Here is a 16,884-nt window from a genome sequence, read left to right as displayed (position 1 = left end):
GAAATTTTGTTTGATCATTCATGTAAGAAAAACAGAAAGCTACTTCCATTGGTGAAATAAAACAATACATTTCTTATCTGTGAGTTATTTAATACTAAAGCAGGTAAGGATTACTCTTCTAGAGCAGATTCTAACCTCGTGAGAACAAGTGACATGATTCCCAAGAGCTTTTCCTACGTTTTCTAAAGTACAACATTCACAGACTTCTTTAAAAATAACAGTTTGTGTTTCTTCTAAACGGCGCACATAGCATGCGGGTGTGGGGGTGGGGTCCAAAGAAAAATGTCACCTGAACAGTTTCATCTTTTTTTATCCCTTATTATAAGAATCAAAAGCCCACAGGTAAGAGATGGCCTACTTTATTTCTTTCAAATTGTTCCATGTACCCCCCTCTTGAGGACTCTTCTAAAGTTAGTTAACCTCTGTTACTAACCAGCTGTTACTAGAAACAGAGCAGAAGGGAAATCTGGAACGTAAGCAAATCGTAAACACCTTCCCATGATCCTAAACAACAGCAACAGTGGCAATTAACACCACCATCGTCCAACAGAGGATAACTGCAAGCTTTGCTGGCCACATGGATGGTTCCCCATTTCCTTAATGTGAGTATGGACCAATCCCTACCATTGCACTGATGGTTTCCTCCCAGTCCGGCCTTTCTCTGGGGTGGATACTCCTGGTCAGCTCGGGAACAATGTCATCTTCCTCCGAGAGAAGACAAGGCCTCAGACCCCTGGAACATCTCCCAGGGAGAAAGAAAACAGATCTTTCAGCCACCTAGACACATGCAAGGCATCCGCACGTTGTGAAGGATATGTCCTATATCCAGCAACGAGTAAGAAGGCAGTATTCTCAGTTATGCTTTACTTTGCTGTTGCTTTTGAGGCAAAACATTCCTGTGCTGTTTTACATGTGAGCTGAAACAAACAGACAAGGTAATAAACAAAAAAACTATACCATTTGATGAAAACGGATGCATTGAGTATAAATACTGAAGGAAGCAGCAATAAAAAAAGATTAAGAAGGAATAACCAGTTTTCAAGTAATACCTGAATTCTGTGACCACATCAAGATTTCTAAAGTCTACAATTGTCAATTTCTGGAAAGCATGTCAAGGTGTAGGCGGGACTAATTTAGCCATTTAAAGAAAAAAAACAACTGCAAAACTGCACTATCGGACTGAAAAAAAAAATTGAAAATGGACGATGTGAAATGTCTTGTTCTCACAAAAGCCACCCAAGACTGTTTTTATACTACTATAATATTAGACAAAACAATTTCTTTCAGATTTTTGTTATTGCTTCTTATGTTTCACAAGGGATGTTTTCAGAGTGTACATTTGTACACTGTGCCTCATTCGTCGATCTTACAACATTTTGTAGGGCTTAGATTTTATAAGAAATAGTTTTTTTATTTAGCTGAGGTTTTCAAATCAATTATCACCTCTTAATAAGTTCCTTAATAAGAAATATATATTAATTGTTTAGCAGCACACAAAAAAAAGCAAAGGGGCTGAGAGAGCTTATATCGGCAAGAATGTTACAGGATCACTAATCAAAGTTTCCCTAAGGGCCGTATGAGTAGACATTGGGAGAAATTCACATTCTTGCTAGTCACTCGTCCAGGGGTAATGGACAGCCAGGAGAACATGATGTCATTAAAACATTGATGAGCTTGTCGGCGACTCTTAAATTTCATCTGTTCATCTCCTAAAGTGGAGCCAAGGACAGTGCTACTGTATAATCAAATCTAAAGTGCATGTCAGTCTGAGTATTTACAATTGTCACTGAACACAAAATGCTGACAATACCTGGACAAAATGCTAATGTTAGCCTCGTGACCTTCATTTTCATAATAAATGATGTATTTCTGTAAAACCATATTTCAAATCAGTTTCTGTACCCACTTTCATATTTCTGCGAGTCTGATCATTTTTGTCCTGTGAAAAATGGCTGGTAAGGCAAAGGGTGAAAACAAAGGTAAGATTACATTTGAAATCTATCAAAATGATTATGTTTTTTTAGATAATCCCAAGGAAACATCTCTTTGTTTCTTTGTAATGTAAATGTAAACATCTCATTAAACACAGGCAACAATCACAGCTTGTAAATCAACAGCTACCACTAATTTCCTGAAAAAACAAAATAAAAAGCAGTAAACAATCCCGACAAAACATTTCTTGTAGCAGAGATTTATTGTTATGGACATTTTCTTCTAAGATAGAGTGAACGTCATGAATGTTATAATAGTAATTTATTATTATTTATGAATTCAAAAACAAATAACATCTGCTGAAAGAAAATACCAACATTTAGAAACAAAATATATGGGAAATGAATGACCTCCTGTTTGTTCAGCAGTAGTAGATCTAATCTGGCATGCATAGTGAGACTTTCTCTTGTGTAACCCAATAAAATGAAATTCTTCTTCATGGTCCTGGATCACTCCACTCTATAGGGAGACCATGATAGGAGTTTCTTCTCCTGATTTAAAAACAAAACTGTATGAAACATCCAGTTCAGAACTGCCAGTGCAAACTCAAATGCTGAGAGGACACTGTCTTCTCTGACATGAGGTTCTACAGTTCCAAAGTGTTTGCATCCACTGTGGCATTAAAGGTCTGTGAATAACAGGTGAAAACTCTCGCTCACAATCTACACCACAGATACTGCATATTCATCAATATGTATTTATTCCTTTGACTTTGATACCTCATCTATTTGTCAGATTCCAGAAACCAACAGAACCACAGGATTAGACCTAGTTTAATCAGTGTTTTGAAATGGAGGATTCTTATGCTGACCGAAGAGAAAACAGAAGAAAAGGAAACAGCAGTTGTCATATGAAAATCAGATAAATAACAATGGTGCTTCAAATTCATTGAAAATAACCAGTAACAAATGGATTGCACAGCCTTTCATCCTGAGATTGCTCACAGGTTTAAGCACAGTTCAGTAATCTGAGTTGAAAACTGTGGAATGCTAGAGAGCCAGAGAAGTTTTTTTTCTGTTCACTTTCCCATTGAAAATCCAAGGTCAGCTAAAAAAAGCATTTCTCTCACTTTTGTCGATCATGCAGTAATTAACACAGTCAATATTGTTCTTAGGTCTATTACCTAAACTTTTATTTGCCCCAAGAATAAAAAGGGGATTTTTACCTGAACTCTCATTCACATACCCCTCCAAGGGTATTTATACATGTCCGACCTCAAACTGTCATCACCACCAGAGCAGCAGAACTGCAATGTTTGCATCCCTAATCAATTGCAACAGAGCAGCAAGCAGCTGTTGACCCAGAAAACAGTGTGAGGCAACATTAGAGAAGCTCCTAAGTTTCTGTGAACAACGGCATCAGGGTGAATCAGGTAGACAAGACAGATGGGCTGATCTGCGCTGACAACGTGTAGCACATGATCGCAAGTCTCTTACATCATCAGCTCTTACAGCAAAGCAGGGTTTTTTTTTAATTTCTTGTAAAACCAACATTTATCTTTTGGGCTGCTGAGAAAAGGAGGAAAAATCCTTGCTTAATCCAGAGAAGACAAAATAGAGATATTGCACACAATTTATCAACAGACAAAATATACTCCTCTGCACAGCAAGCTGCTGTATGCTTATGTTTATATCCTGCTTATTCATTCATTTTAACTGCCATGTCTTATTCATTTATTCATGTATTAGCTCAGTTTATTGCTTTTATTACTCCACTTCGACAAGGATAATCAAAAAGGATGCCTGTAGAAAAGGTATTATCCACAACCCAGCAGCCATAAACCAGGCTACACTAAATAATCAGGAGCGTTTGGAAGAGGAAAGCACAGGATTGCAATTGACTGCATCCTATTAGAATAATTCTCCGTCGGGGGTGGGGGTGGGGTGCCCTGTTCTGTCATAGGAGTGAAAATCAGTCAGTTTTTACAAAAGCTCGCTGTCTATGATTGGTCCCAGGAGAGGTTATTAAGCAGACCCGGGCAATAAAGGTCGTTAGGACAGTTAATAAATCACAGAGGACTGCCTGTAAATCTTATCAGCAAGCTGGTGGTAATTATCTTGCCAAAGCTTACAGATGGGACAGCTTGAGGGAAAACGTCAAAAACGCAGGGACAGGCTTACCAAAAAGTGTCCTGCACCTGCACAGCGCTCCTGACCTTGAGACTAAATGATCCTTTTTGCATGCTGAAAGTTTGTTTGGCACAAGATATACGGTACAATAATCACCCACCAACTTGAGACGGCGAAGAGTATGTTGTCTTCGGTAAGTGTCACCAGAAGAGGGACAGAAACGAGTAAAAGGAAGAAAGAAGGTGTGCAACTTCATATTTAATCACATGAAAACCAGTACCACTATTCCAATACCACTTATTATTTGCATTGTTATAGATTTTAGCTAGAGCACAAAATAAACTTATCTCTTCTGTAAACAATGTCTCCCTTTATTATACAGCTTACCTTTCCCTACAGTAAGATTTCCTAACTCTTTCCGCCATTCCATCAGTTCCCGCCTGTTTCTATTGGCTATCTTATTGCAGTTAAGAAGTTAAGGAGGCTGCAAGCTTAATCTCCATTCACTGAGCTGCGCAATAAACCTCAGCATCTATCTTTCCCTCACGTCTGCTGATACTCTCCCCCATACCCTGCAGCAATGGAGGCTCGCTGAGGAACTGCTGTTTCCACGTGTCAAAAACGCTCTGCTGAATGAAATGTCACCCATCCAGTATTTTAAAACTACCGTGCAAATCATCTTCAATCCCATCTGCACAGGTTTTCTGGGTCACGTTTAGTTCATTTTGTTTATATGCACAGTACTAGACCCTCAGGAGGTGGTGCAGCTAAACAATCCCATGGGATTGTCTTCTCATTTTGTAGCAAATGGTATTAATCAGGTGTGCATATTACGTGAAGTGAGGGGCAGAAAACATATGAATTTGCATGAATGCACAGCCTGTTATACTGTATGTGTCTATAAGCAGTGAACTATCTTAACCTTTACCAAGCCATAGATCTGCACTATATATTAAAGGTGAATAGCTAGTATCACATCATCTTTTAGCTTTGCAGGATGTAACATTCATTTTGTAACTTTTAACTGCCAGTAGAAATGGTGCTGTGCTTGGTAAGGAAAGGCTGTTTTGTAAAAACCTTTTTCTCGTTTTTAAGAGCCGAAACATTTGAAATCAAAGGTGAAGTAAATGACGCGGCATTGTGCCTTACAGATCACAGCTAAAGAAGAAACAAGATGTAAGAAAAATGCATTGTGGTTTTCTTATTAGGTTCATCTGTTTTCTTTTCCCAGAAAATACACAGAATAGGGGGTTGTGCTCAAAAACAGACACACAATGACTACACATTTATTGTGCACTAACAAGAGCACTTCCAGGCTTACACGTGAGACATAGCTCACCACAGAATTACGTGTGGTTTACTGTTCAAGTCATTTACATATAATTAATAATGTTGATAACCACACATCTATTCAAATGATCTCGCCGAATACCTGCCACGGAGAAGACCAGCAAAGAGGATTCAGTAAAAGGTGATAAATTTACAGTGTGTCTCAGTATGTGGTAAGACTGGAATACTAAAACCAGGCAGTGCTCATAAATCCACAGCAGCAAGTGGGAAAGATGGAGGTGGCCTTGTGTCACAAAACTAGAAGGAGCAAACGAAGGAACACAAACAACTGTTCTGCTGGAGTTCGCCTCCTGGTGTGCACTGGTGTTTTATGTTGTATTACTGTTTGGAATTCTTCCTCATTAAAAAAGTGGGAAGAGCTTAAGGAAGAGCAGAGAGAGGGAAAAGAACATTTACAACCCAGAAGACGTAAAGGTCTGTGTATAAAGTACGTAACAGAATGAAAATGAAAAAAGTGGAACATATCCATTGAGTTTAATACCAATTTCTTACAGTGCAATTTATTCACATGCTCAAGAATTCTAAATTTTTAAGAAAAAACAGAACAAAAATGAGAAGGCCAAATGATACTGTAAACACAGGGAAAACCAGTAATATAAAACGCACCTGTTTGTTACTTTCATACTCACTTACTTTCTCCCCTGTTCGTTTCAGAACTCACATTTCAGTTGCCATTTCCCACATATCAGATATTAGCAAGGAAATGTATATACTCACATTATTTATGTACACCGTTATCTGTCATTAAAGATCCCCGGGCATTTCTCGATAAGAGTAGGGAGTTCTCCTGGTGTCTGGGCCTAATTTCCCTACCTCGGTCTTTACCGTGGCCTCCAAATTGTCCCCATGTATGATTGGCTTGCACTTGCCCTGTGATGGACTGGCGTCCTGTCCAGGGTGTACCCTCCCTTGCGCTCGTTGCTTGCCGGGTAGTTTCCAGCTTCCCGCGACACCGTATGGTATAAAGCGGTTTGGTAAATGATGTGACATGACATAAATGTACACCGTTATCTCACACAATATAAGAAAAACTACCTACAGCAATTATTGCATTCAGTGCCCCCAACAAACCAGTAAGGAATGGAAATGTACTTGCTTTTAGCAAATGATGCCATAAGGATTCACTCTTCTAAAGAAAAAAGACTCAAGATATGAACCCTACATGGTAATAAGCACAGTGACAAGAGGAATTGACAAAATCTATTTAAAAAAAATAAAAATCCTGTGTGAGAATGTGTGCTGCTCCCTTGACTGCAAATGATACACGGTTATGATGAAAACCAACTGTGCATGCAAGCCCCTCGGGGGTTTATTTTGAATTTTTGTCATTGTTGGAGGAGTCAGTGAGTGTAAAGATCCAACTGAAGCAAGCTGGAGCCCCCCAGGCAGTGAAGAGGCGGAAGAGGACCGCGGCTGGGGAGACGAAAAACCTTCGGGAGGGCGAAATCTTGTGGCAGCTCTGCCTCGTCCAGACACGGGAGGTATCCTGAACCCCAGTGTGAAACCCCCCCAGCTCCAAGAGACCCCCTCAAGAGTTACTGCCAAGGTCCAGAGCTGCTTCGTGTTCCAGTACCCTGGCAGACACACTCTGGCTTCCAGGATTTACATTTTACGCCTTCATCCCAGTTACTGGGACCTCATCCAGGATGTAATCTCACCCTGAGCCCTGTGCTTCCGAGATAAGCATCACAACAGCCCAGAGCCGACCGGGAATAAGCACCTTTCTGATGCGCACAACACAGAACAGGCAACAGGACCACCTTAACCTTTACCGTGACCAAGATAGCAAGAGTATGTTCATGTTTTGGCAGTACATTCCACATCTTTGGTATCATTCCCAGTTCCTCAAAATCTTAGGGCAAATCCAAGTCTTTAGATCGATAAGGGAGGACAAAAGCTGTTTTGATGTTTCCATTCAGTGCTTGATATCGGCTCACTTTCAAACTTGTGCATGTCTCTTAATAATACATACTGTAGCTATCATCAGGTTTTCCTTAATAATATAGTGGTTGATGTCATCTATATTGTACATTCCATAGGCACTTGAGAGAACTGTATTACCTCAGTAATAACTGAAGCTGTTCAAGCAATATATCCAGTATTTTGCAGCTAGTGAACTATTATACATAAGTGGTTTATTTATACATTTTAAAAAGTTGTTTTATGTATATAGGGTGCTTAGATGTGGTTTCTAAATGCATTTACTCCAGTAAGAAATTTGCTTTCACAGAAGGGATCTAAGCCAGTTACAAATCAAATGCAGACAGAAGCAAAAAATGTGAATTATAATGATAGCTATATTTATTTTGAATCCAGCTCTTTTTTTCCCCTAAATTCAAGAGAGCAACGGGTGATTGATTTCACTGCAGGTCAGTTTTAAAAATCTGAGGGGTGGCTAAGGATCTGCTAGCTATTCATCTCCCCTGTAGTGCCTTATCTTCTTACTCTACTTCACGGTTACAGCCCTCTTAATTAGAAGCATATCTTTACTGTGTTCTTTCAGCAGGACGATCGATATGTTAATGAATGCTGAACAAGAAGGTAGATGTGGCCAGAAATTAATTTAAAGAATAAATCAACGAAACGTGAGAACCGGTGTGTCCGAAATGCCCTCTGAGCTGGAAATGAAGTACAACCTACAGTACCTGAACCAACGCAGGAGAGGTGAGCTGGACACCATGTGGAGAGTGGACTCCCAAGTGAACAGCTCGTGTGCTTGAAGAACGTGCTGGACAGTTTATTTTGAACAAGTTTGCATTTAATTTTATTTCCTCCCACTCTGTCAAATCAAAGAAATACTGTGTTTTAGTTTGGGTAGAAAGTCCAAAATGATTTGTTCACCTAGACTGGTAATAAGCAACACTCTGGACTAGTCTGGACTAGAATCTGACTCTTTCAACTAAAGGCAAACTTAATTTAAAACCTCGCAGATCACAACCAAAAAAGTGGATGAATTTTGGATATAAGACTATGAAAACATAGTAGCTAGAGGCTCGTGAACTCTTTGCCATCCCTAATGATGCAGCTTTTACAATCATTTACACTGTATTTTGATCTTTCAGAAGCGGCACTGGGTGATTCACAAAAGAAAAACTTCCGAGCGATTCTAAATCTTTGGTGCGCGGGGTATAAGAAACTGCCTCATTCAAGAAGGGCAATGTTTGAACTACAAATTCCTTAATACTGCACTGAAAACACCTACTGTTCGTCCCATGAAAAAAAAACAGCACATCTATCAATGAATGCCTGTTACATTGTTAAACCTGTTGCTTGGAAACCTACGTCATCCCTGATAACCAATTGTTACCCAACCACTTGCTCCCAAGGAATACTGCAGATTACTCTATAGAAAAAGGCAAGCTCAGCCCTGTGTTGTGAGAATGCTTTCATTGGCCTCTATTTACCGAAAGCATCACCCATTCCTGTGGGAATACAGTTGCCAGCTAGCTCAGAGGTGCTGCAGAGCTTGCTTGTTTAATCCCAGCACAAAGTGTCAGTTCCCATACTTGGCCCCAGACACAATCTTGTTCTACTGCTCTGTCTGCTCTTGGACTGGCATTAACATGAACCTGCTGCTTGTCTGATTAGTTATTGAGCATGCAAAATTAGTTTCTATTTTGAAGTCCCGATAAAAGAATTTTTGCATCAATGCAGTGAGCAGTGCAAATGTTACTCTCAAATTGGTAACTGAAATTTTGAACAGAATAAAACATTTGACCACTTTTGCTAGAATTCAGCACTAATGCATTATTAAATCATGCTTATTGCACCAAGCACAGAGGACTGCAGGCCTTCAATTGCACAGTGCTGAAAGCACAAACAGAGGCCCTCATGAAATTACACTGCAATCCATCACTTTGGCAGGCAGACTTTCTGATAATAAAATACTTTCTGAAACAGGCAGTCAACTACCCTCGGTGTATTACAGAGGACATCTTACGTGAACATGACACACTGGTAACTTTTAACCACTGCTCATGTGAGCTAATAAGTTTTTATACATCTCAGTTATCATTTTTTTTACTGCACTACAAGGGGCTGCCGAGGACTGCCATAATTATTGCTTGCATGGTCTTGTTATTCTGTTATTCTAATATTTTAATTCGATTTCCATTATACCTATGTCAGGTATTGCTGTCAGTCGGACAGGGAAGCCTTTAGAGTTGATATTTTCTTTATGTGTCCATGTGGGGTTTCTCCTGGTGCTCTGTTCTCCTCCCATCTGCCCAAGTTAAATTGTATCTCTGGATTGGCCCTACGAGTTTGTGTCCATATGCTCTGCAATGGAGCAGCATCCCATCCCAAGGCCATGATTGGTAAAGGACCCCAGGACGCTGGGGTAACACTCTTACTCTTTTCGAGAAAATCTCCTGGGATTTTTAATGACTACAGAGAGTCAAGACCTCGGTTTTACATCTCATCTGAAGGACCTTTTTACAGTATAGTGTCCCAATCACTATATTGGAGCCTTAGGACCAACACAGACTGTGCTGTAAGTGCCTCGTGCTGGCCCCACTAACACCTCTTTCAGCAGCAGCCTTAGCTTTCCCAGGAGGTCTCCCATCCAGGTACTGACCAGGCTCACACCAGCTGAGCTTCAGTGGGCTGCCAGTGGTGAGTTGCAGGGTGATATGGGTGCTGGCATATAAACATTCCAAGTGTAAATCACCAGAGTAATTCTGTTTATGTATTGTGTGGATCCTACTCAACTGAGGGGAACAGTCATAAAAGGAGGAATAAACTCTTTATGTTTCTCTAAGAGAATGGTTGAGATAGCACTTAGTGTATTGTATACAGTTTTACAGTGAAATGAGCAGGGCAGCTAGTAACATCATCCATGTGCAATAGCTATAGGTGTTTCTGGACTTTCTGCTTGCTTGTAGGCTACTGGTCACATGATCGTCATCTTTAATGCTTGCTTGAAATCCTGGCACGAGTGTGGGTGGTGTGTGTGCGTGTGTTTCCATAGTGCATGCAGAATTAATTGTTAGTTTCATTATACTATGCACAGTATTTGAGTATTTTTCCTCGTTTTCACACTGATACACCGATCACACTGATAAAGGATTGTTTAACCCTTTAATCAACAATGCAAATTACCCACTACTATTTCTAGAATAGGCCATTTCCAAAATACCTATTTAGGTCTTGACTAATGGGTAAAAGTTATAATGGTACTACTGTGCTGATAAGAGTATTATAGTATTAAAAAAGTAGTATTACCATATATTATATTACATTCAAGTCCTACACATTTCTTAACTCTTCCAACTCTCTATTCAAGACAAATTCAGACTTTGTATCATGATTACCCATAGACACAAGTATAAACAGCCACTGCTGCCCCACAACAGATACACAAGCAAGTAGCTTTTCTGCTTTCACACAGAGTTAAAGCTCAAGTCCAGAGGCTATGACACGCATTAATAACCATTAACCCCTGCACTGCGCGCCACACACATACCCACACACACAAACGCAAGCCTAAAGCCCTGCCAAGCTCTGTGTGCGGAGCCGTGCACCTCACCTGTCAGGAATGTCATGATTCCCAGCAGCCCCCAGCAGTCCCAGCGCCGCGCTCCCCACTGCCGTAGCCCCGCTGCCTGGCTCCATGTTGTCGACTCACTGCAGGAGCAGCCTGTCACAGGGAGCGGGAGAAGGAGAGAGAGGGAGAAGGAGAGAGAGAGAGGAGAGAGAGGATAAGGCTGCAGTTAGCAACAGATCTCAAAAGCACGGTGAAGAAGCACATCTCTCTGAACACACTAACCCTTTCCCTGCTGATCCCAACTTTGAGGCAATGCTCACTTCATCTCTTAACGTCCCTGCTGTGCAAGTCCACTGATAAGCATGGTTAACATGGTGATAAGGAAACATTTCTTTCACAGCTGCAGGGAAACCTAACTTCCATCCTTACCAACCACTTTTTTGGCAAAAGCAGGTCTCTTTCGCTCTACAAAGATATTTAATCTGTTGTAATACAACGTGTGTCAATAAAACTGTTTTGATCGTTTTATTCAGCATCATTGTTTAACATATTCAATACTTAAGATATTAAAATCAATACTCTTTCAACGTCATACCTTCACCTTCACAATGTGCAAGTCTGAGGATAACTCTTTTCAAGGCAAACAAGAAATGTTTTTCTTAGGCTTAGTTTTACTGTGCAGATTGCTTTTTGTGATTGCATTTCCACAAAATGCCATCAGAGGTATATAAAAAAGCATTGTCTTTAATGCTGCATCAATGCAAGTTTATCTTTAAGGGCATTTAAGGGCATTTAAGGAGCCAATGAACAGTGCTGGATGTGGCAGATGGAGATATCACCCATGCTTGTGATCCTCCACGTCACTGAACTGTCGCTGCGCCATTGAGAGGGGTCACACAGTTAACCAAAATGGGTCTCAAAGGCCTAATTAAACACAAGGTCATTACTAACTAAACATCTGGAGTCTTGCCATCGAGAAGACAGCTACAGTACAGAAGATCTCAGTCCAGCCATGCTCCTCCCCATTAGCCCAGACACTGGCCAGACATCTCCTGTCTGATTAACAGCTGGGAGCTTTTTGTTCTGTGATGCAAAGTTTGCCCCACTTTTTCAAGATGAACAGCAAGCAGGTAATGCATTAGAATGCCAAATTTAATGCAGGGCTCAGGAAGGGAAGAGGAGGGCAAGGGTATGTAGCTTTGGGACTGGTTGAGCTGCTATTAAGCTAGATTTTATACCTATCATAATGAAAGGCTCAATCTTACTGGTGAAATAACAAAAGATGAAAAAGAATGGAAATTTGATATAGCCTGAACAGATTTTGCTTTTAAAGCATCTCAGGTACCAATGCTGTATATATTGTAATGCACCGCCGAATTACTTATGTAACTAGACTTATAGAAGCATATTTAAGAAGGACAAGGAAACAAGAGTCACACCACGAAAGATCTAAACCAATGCCCTGGGGTATAAGAGATTCAATTACTCAAGCAGTCAAGGCAAGAGACTAATGAAAGAATAAAGGTTACACCATGCTCCATCAATTTAAAACAAAAGCAACATACACACACACCAAGAAAAATCAGCATTCTTTTGATTATGAAGCCGAATGTCACCGCTGAGCAGTTTGGCTCTTCTCTCTTAATGCAGAGCAATGAAATGAAAGGAAAGCAGCCAGGAAACAGCAGGAGGCGAGAAACGCCCACAGAGACATCTCAGAGCTGCCACTCTTAAATGGGATGAGAAGCAGGGAGGACTGATTTCATATTTCTGCTCCTAGCCAGCACCCCGGAAAGAACAGGCTGCAACCTGAGGTAGTGCATTCCTGTGCCAGCCCTATCTGAGGGCCTCTCACAGCAATCAGCTCCATCGTGAACTCAATACGCACAACCTGTGACATCGGCAGGAAGGGCACAGCCTGATGGGAAATCAGTTTCGACAGGGTATCTCAAACTTTGGGGCAGGTGATCATTTCGACTTGGTGGCATCACAGTTCTCCTCTTAAAAAGAAAAAGTTAAAATTTCACTCCTCATGTTCTTGATGTTTCTTTTGAACACATTATTCGTCTATATTATTGTATACTTCCTAGTCATCTTGTGACAAACTGTCTTAATAAAACACACCACTTTGCAAGGGCTAGAAATAGCGACTTTAGCTTCCAAATAACAAAATGTAATGCTATTTTATTTTGCTTTGAATTTTGTCTGCCTGTTATCAGAATGACAATGTTACTTAATTTCTTTCATCACGCATGAGTTTCACATTGCAATTGAACACTATTGACTGTATCTGTCCTGCTTCCTGACTGCTCTGTCAGAAGGCAAGAAGAGTATACAGTAAAACAACTTTAAAATTAAATATTAATATTCAAGAGTACAGTATGTACAAGTCACTTGTTTGTACTGTAATTATCAACAGGCAGCACCCTACAATATTTTTAGAAAATGTTCAAATGTATTTAAATGTATCTGTCACTGACAAAAGTGGCAAAAGTTGACTAAGCAGCTTCTGCTGTCAGAAAACGATCTCGAACAGAGTCATAGATTTATAATCAGAAAAGAAACTGCTTGAAGCCAGTTCAATGGAAATAAATAAAATACCAAGAAAATAACTTCAAAAGTGGTACACAGATGATACTCAATATTTTTTCCCTTTAAAAAGTGTTATGAAAGACCATGCTATTAACAGATATGAGGAAGTAAACTTATTTGAAAGCAAAACAACTGTCATCTTTTTTTCCTTCCCTAAAGGCAACTTCAGAAACCCAGTGTCAGTTCAAATGAGTGACATCACCGCCAAACAATGAACTGTGAAGTTACAATCTGCTCTATTTGGACACCTGCGTGGCATACAAGCCAAATCTCTCCGAATTTAACTAGAGAGCTGTTGAACAAACAAGCTACTATTTCTTTAAAGATGTTCAACAAAAAATTACCAACTACTTCGTAGGAAAAGAAGTTGGTCATGCACTTTTATATGGAAATTCAGCCTCTTTCCAACGGTTTTATCCAATCCAGGGTTGCAAGCAATGGATGCAATACCTTGCACAGCTCGGGATACACCCTAAACATGTCCCCAGGCCATTGCAGGTAAAACACAAACACACTCACACCAGGGCTGAATAACCTACCAGTACGTCTATGGACTGGGAGGAAACCAGAGCGTCTAGCAAAACCCCACATGAACACGGGGAGAACATGCAAACTCCACGCAGACAGCACCTCAGGAATTGATTGCAGGGCCCCAGCACTGCCCCATGTTTATACATATGACACGAAAACAAACACAGTGAACAAACACAGAAATACAAAGATTTGTCCTGTTTTTGTCACCTGTTTCATGCATTCAGCAACTGAACAAACCAGTAAACATAAACTGTTGCTAAAATTATTTTAAAAATAATAAACTCTTGTAATAATTTATAAATAATAATAAAATTATAATTCAAGGGATTAGCTCCCTTAAATAAACACCTTAAATAAAAGTGTATTGCATAAAGTAGACAGGCATTATTCATATTTTTCATTAATTTCATCAATCCAGAGAAAACTAACAAGGCAATGAGTGTGTAGCACTTGAAAGAGCATGTTGAATGCGCTGTATAAATCTTTGTCTATACGTGATGTTTGAGGCAGGAGCTGTCAGCAGTGCGAAGGAACAAATAATAATCATCATCCTTACACTTCTGTAGAGCTTTTCAGAATGTTGCGCTGGCAGCCAGAATGCACCAGTATGCCCATCACACACCAACTATCAGTGGGGAGGAGAGCAGAGTGATGAAGCCAGTTCAGAAATGGGGATTATTAGGAGGTCGTGATTGGTAAAGACCAAGAGGGGAATATTTCACCAGGACACTAGGGTAACAACCCTTTTTTCTGTCACTAAACTGGGGCATTAGGACCCACGCAGAATGCAAGGTGAGCTACCCCTACTGGCCCCTCTAATACCTCCCAACCAGGTACTGTCCAGGCTCACACCTGCTGAACTTCAGGGGGTTAGAGGTGAGCTGCAAGAGTGATATTGCTGCTGGCCAGAATGTGGAGGCATGAAGGCTGACTCCATGGTAGTGGAAAGTACAATCTGAAAAAATGCAGAAACAGAAACAAAAGAAGAAATAACACAATGTTTCTGTCACCGAGCTGTTCTCAGGGATTTCCAGCTCTTTCTCATCGGACACACGTTCTCACCCGCAGGCAGGACCCACTGTCACCTTCACTTTACTTGGTTTTCTTTATCTACCCCCTTTGCTTCATATTTCTACCCCCCCCCCCCTACAAGCGGAATCTCCTCTATAGATTCTAACATCCCTGAGACATCCACACTGCTCTGCATTTTCTCTTCTGTGTCTCAGGAACACTCTTTAATTAAAATCGAGGTATTTGGTGCAGAAAACGACACCACAGCAACAATCAACAAAGAAATGTTTTGTTCTCCTCTTTTTACACATCGGTCTGGGTGCCAAGAACATATCAGATTGAGATTCACGTGAAAACCTGATGCAGCACAATTCCGTGGGCTGGCTTACCCCTGGAGAAACACTGATAAGCCTTTGAGAAGGCTGAATTAACCTTGCGAAAGGATACCGTATCTGATGAATCCACAAATAATTTAATGAACTTAAAAAAATGCACTCATGTAGTAATGTCATATAGTGAATTCTCTAAAAGGAGCAATTGAATGCTTAAGAGTCTAATGAATAACGATTGGGATAAAAGCTCAAATATTTAGTAAAATAAATGAAGAGGTCCACATCATATTCCACTAGACTGGCACGGTCTTGTGAATGCTCATCTTTCTTCTTAATTCATTTTCTGCTTTTGAACATTATGCAATTAAATGCATTCAAACCAAACACTATTTCTGCTTCACAAAGTTGACCTTTTCACCCTGCACAAATTAAATCTGTATCAAGAGACTATGGGGACAGTGTTTCAGACATACAGCACTTTGTAATTCCTGTATCTGCCTCACAATTCCTTCTTCAATTCAGTATTTCTATGGCTTATATAACCACATTACAAAACAGATATTGCTGTTCTGTAGAGAGAAGGGTGAAAGATACAGTCTCAGGCTTACAGGAGAGTCCTATTCTGATTGACTGAAAGAACTGAATCTTTACAATGTTGAACAGAGAACACCAAAAGGGCAACTAATAAAGGTATTCAAAATCCTAAAAGGCATCAACAAAATCAAGCCAATAAGCTTCAACAGAAAGAAAAGTGAAATTCCCAAGTACTCACATGTTTAGCACAATTTACACAGGTTAAAATTTGCAAATGATCACAACCCCATTTGTAGGCCAGTGTTTCAACCTAACCTAAGATAAGGAGAAATGACAAAAAGGGGTGTTATTACTGAAAAGGCCTTCGGGAGGCCATGGGACCAGGTCTTCAGCAGTAATCATTCAATTGTTCTGAAGCACCTGTGTGTGTATTGTAACTGGAGGGCACCTACAGTAGATGCAGAGTCACGTCATTCTGGCATTTTCTAAGCAGTGTCTTCACCCAACAAGTCACTGCACTGATTTCCTAAGTTTGCCATCTTCTGAGACTTGGTTATCAGTATTTTCATAGCATAGATGTTGTAAATACTGTAGGCAAGGGAAATAGTACATGTGGTACATTAATACACTACTTATATACTCTTACAAACATTAACAAAACATTAATTGACCTCCTTTATATAGAGGAAATATTTACAAAAAGAAACTAATATCATTAAAGAAAACAGCAGACTCAAACCCAGGGTGACTACTACAATATTTCTCCCTGTAGCCAGGGGAGCATTTGAAAAATGTAAAGTGCCTCCATGATTTCTTTTTCCAGATTCACATATTTAGTACTTAACACTGCCGCAACATCTAAAATTCAATGAGAAGTGGTGTCGTTTGCTTTTGTTTCTCTTACTCTGGAGTTGTTTAACAGAATACCAGCTCCAGTCTTCTAGTGCCAAAGGAAATTTTCTATAAACCCATCTTTAAATGACTT

At 40.1% G+C, this 16,884-nt stretch overlaps 1 protein-coding gene across 4 annotated transcripts in view; it reads right to left on the bottom strand.

Moving 5' to 3' along the window:
• The window catches only part of arhgap32b (Rho GTPase activating protein 32b), a 160,081-nt gene that overhangs the window by 86,964 nt on the left and 56,233 nt on the right, over positions 1 to 16,884 (bottom strand). For 3 of the 4 annotated variants that reach the window (XM_015337657.2, XM_015337659.2, XM_015337660.2), the window contains exons 2-3: positions 10,939 to 11,049; positions 625 to 742 (exon numbers count right to left, since the gene is read on the bottom strand). In XM_015337657.2, the coding sequence (XP_015193143.2) occupies positions 625 to 742; positions 10,939 to 11,024 (204 nt within the window). In that variant the 5' untranslated portion in view covers positions 11,025 to 11,049. The remainder of the gene's footprint in view (positions 1 to 624; positions 743 to 10,938; positions 11,050 to 16,884) is intronic. The other variant, XM_015337658.2, reaches the window with a different exon arrangement.

This window comes from Lepisosteus oculatus, chromosome 23, assembly GCF_040954835.1.
Source record: "Lepisosteus oculatus isolate fLepOcu1 chromosome 23, fLepOcu1.hap2, whole genome shotgun sequence".
NCBI classification, from domain to species: domain Eukaryota; kingdom Metazoa; phylum Chordata; class Actinopteri; order Semionotiformes; family Lepisosteidae; genus Lepisosteus; species Lepisosteus oculatus.
The sequence above is the reverse complement of the archived record's forward strand: the minus strand, read 5'-3'. Positions and strand labels throughout refer to the sequence as shown.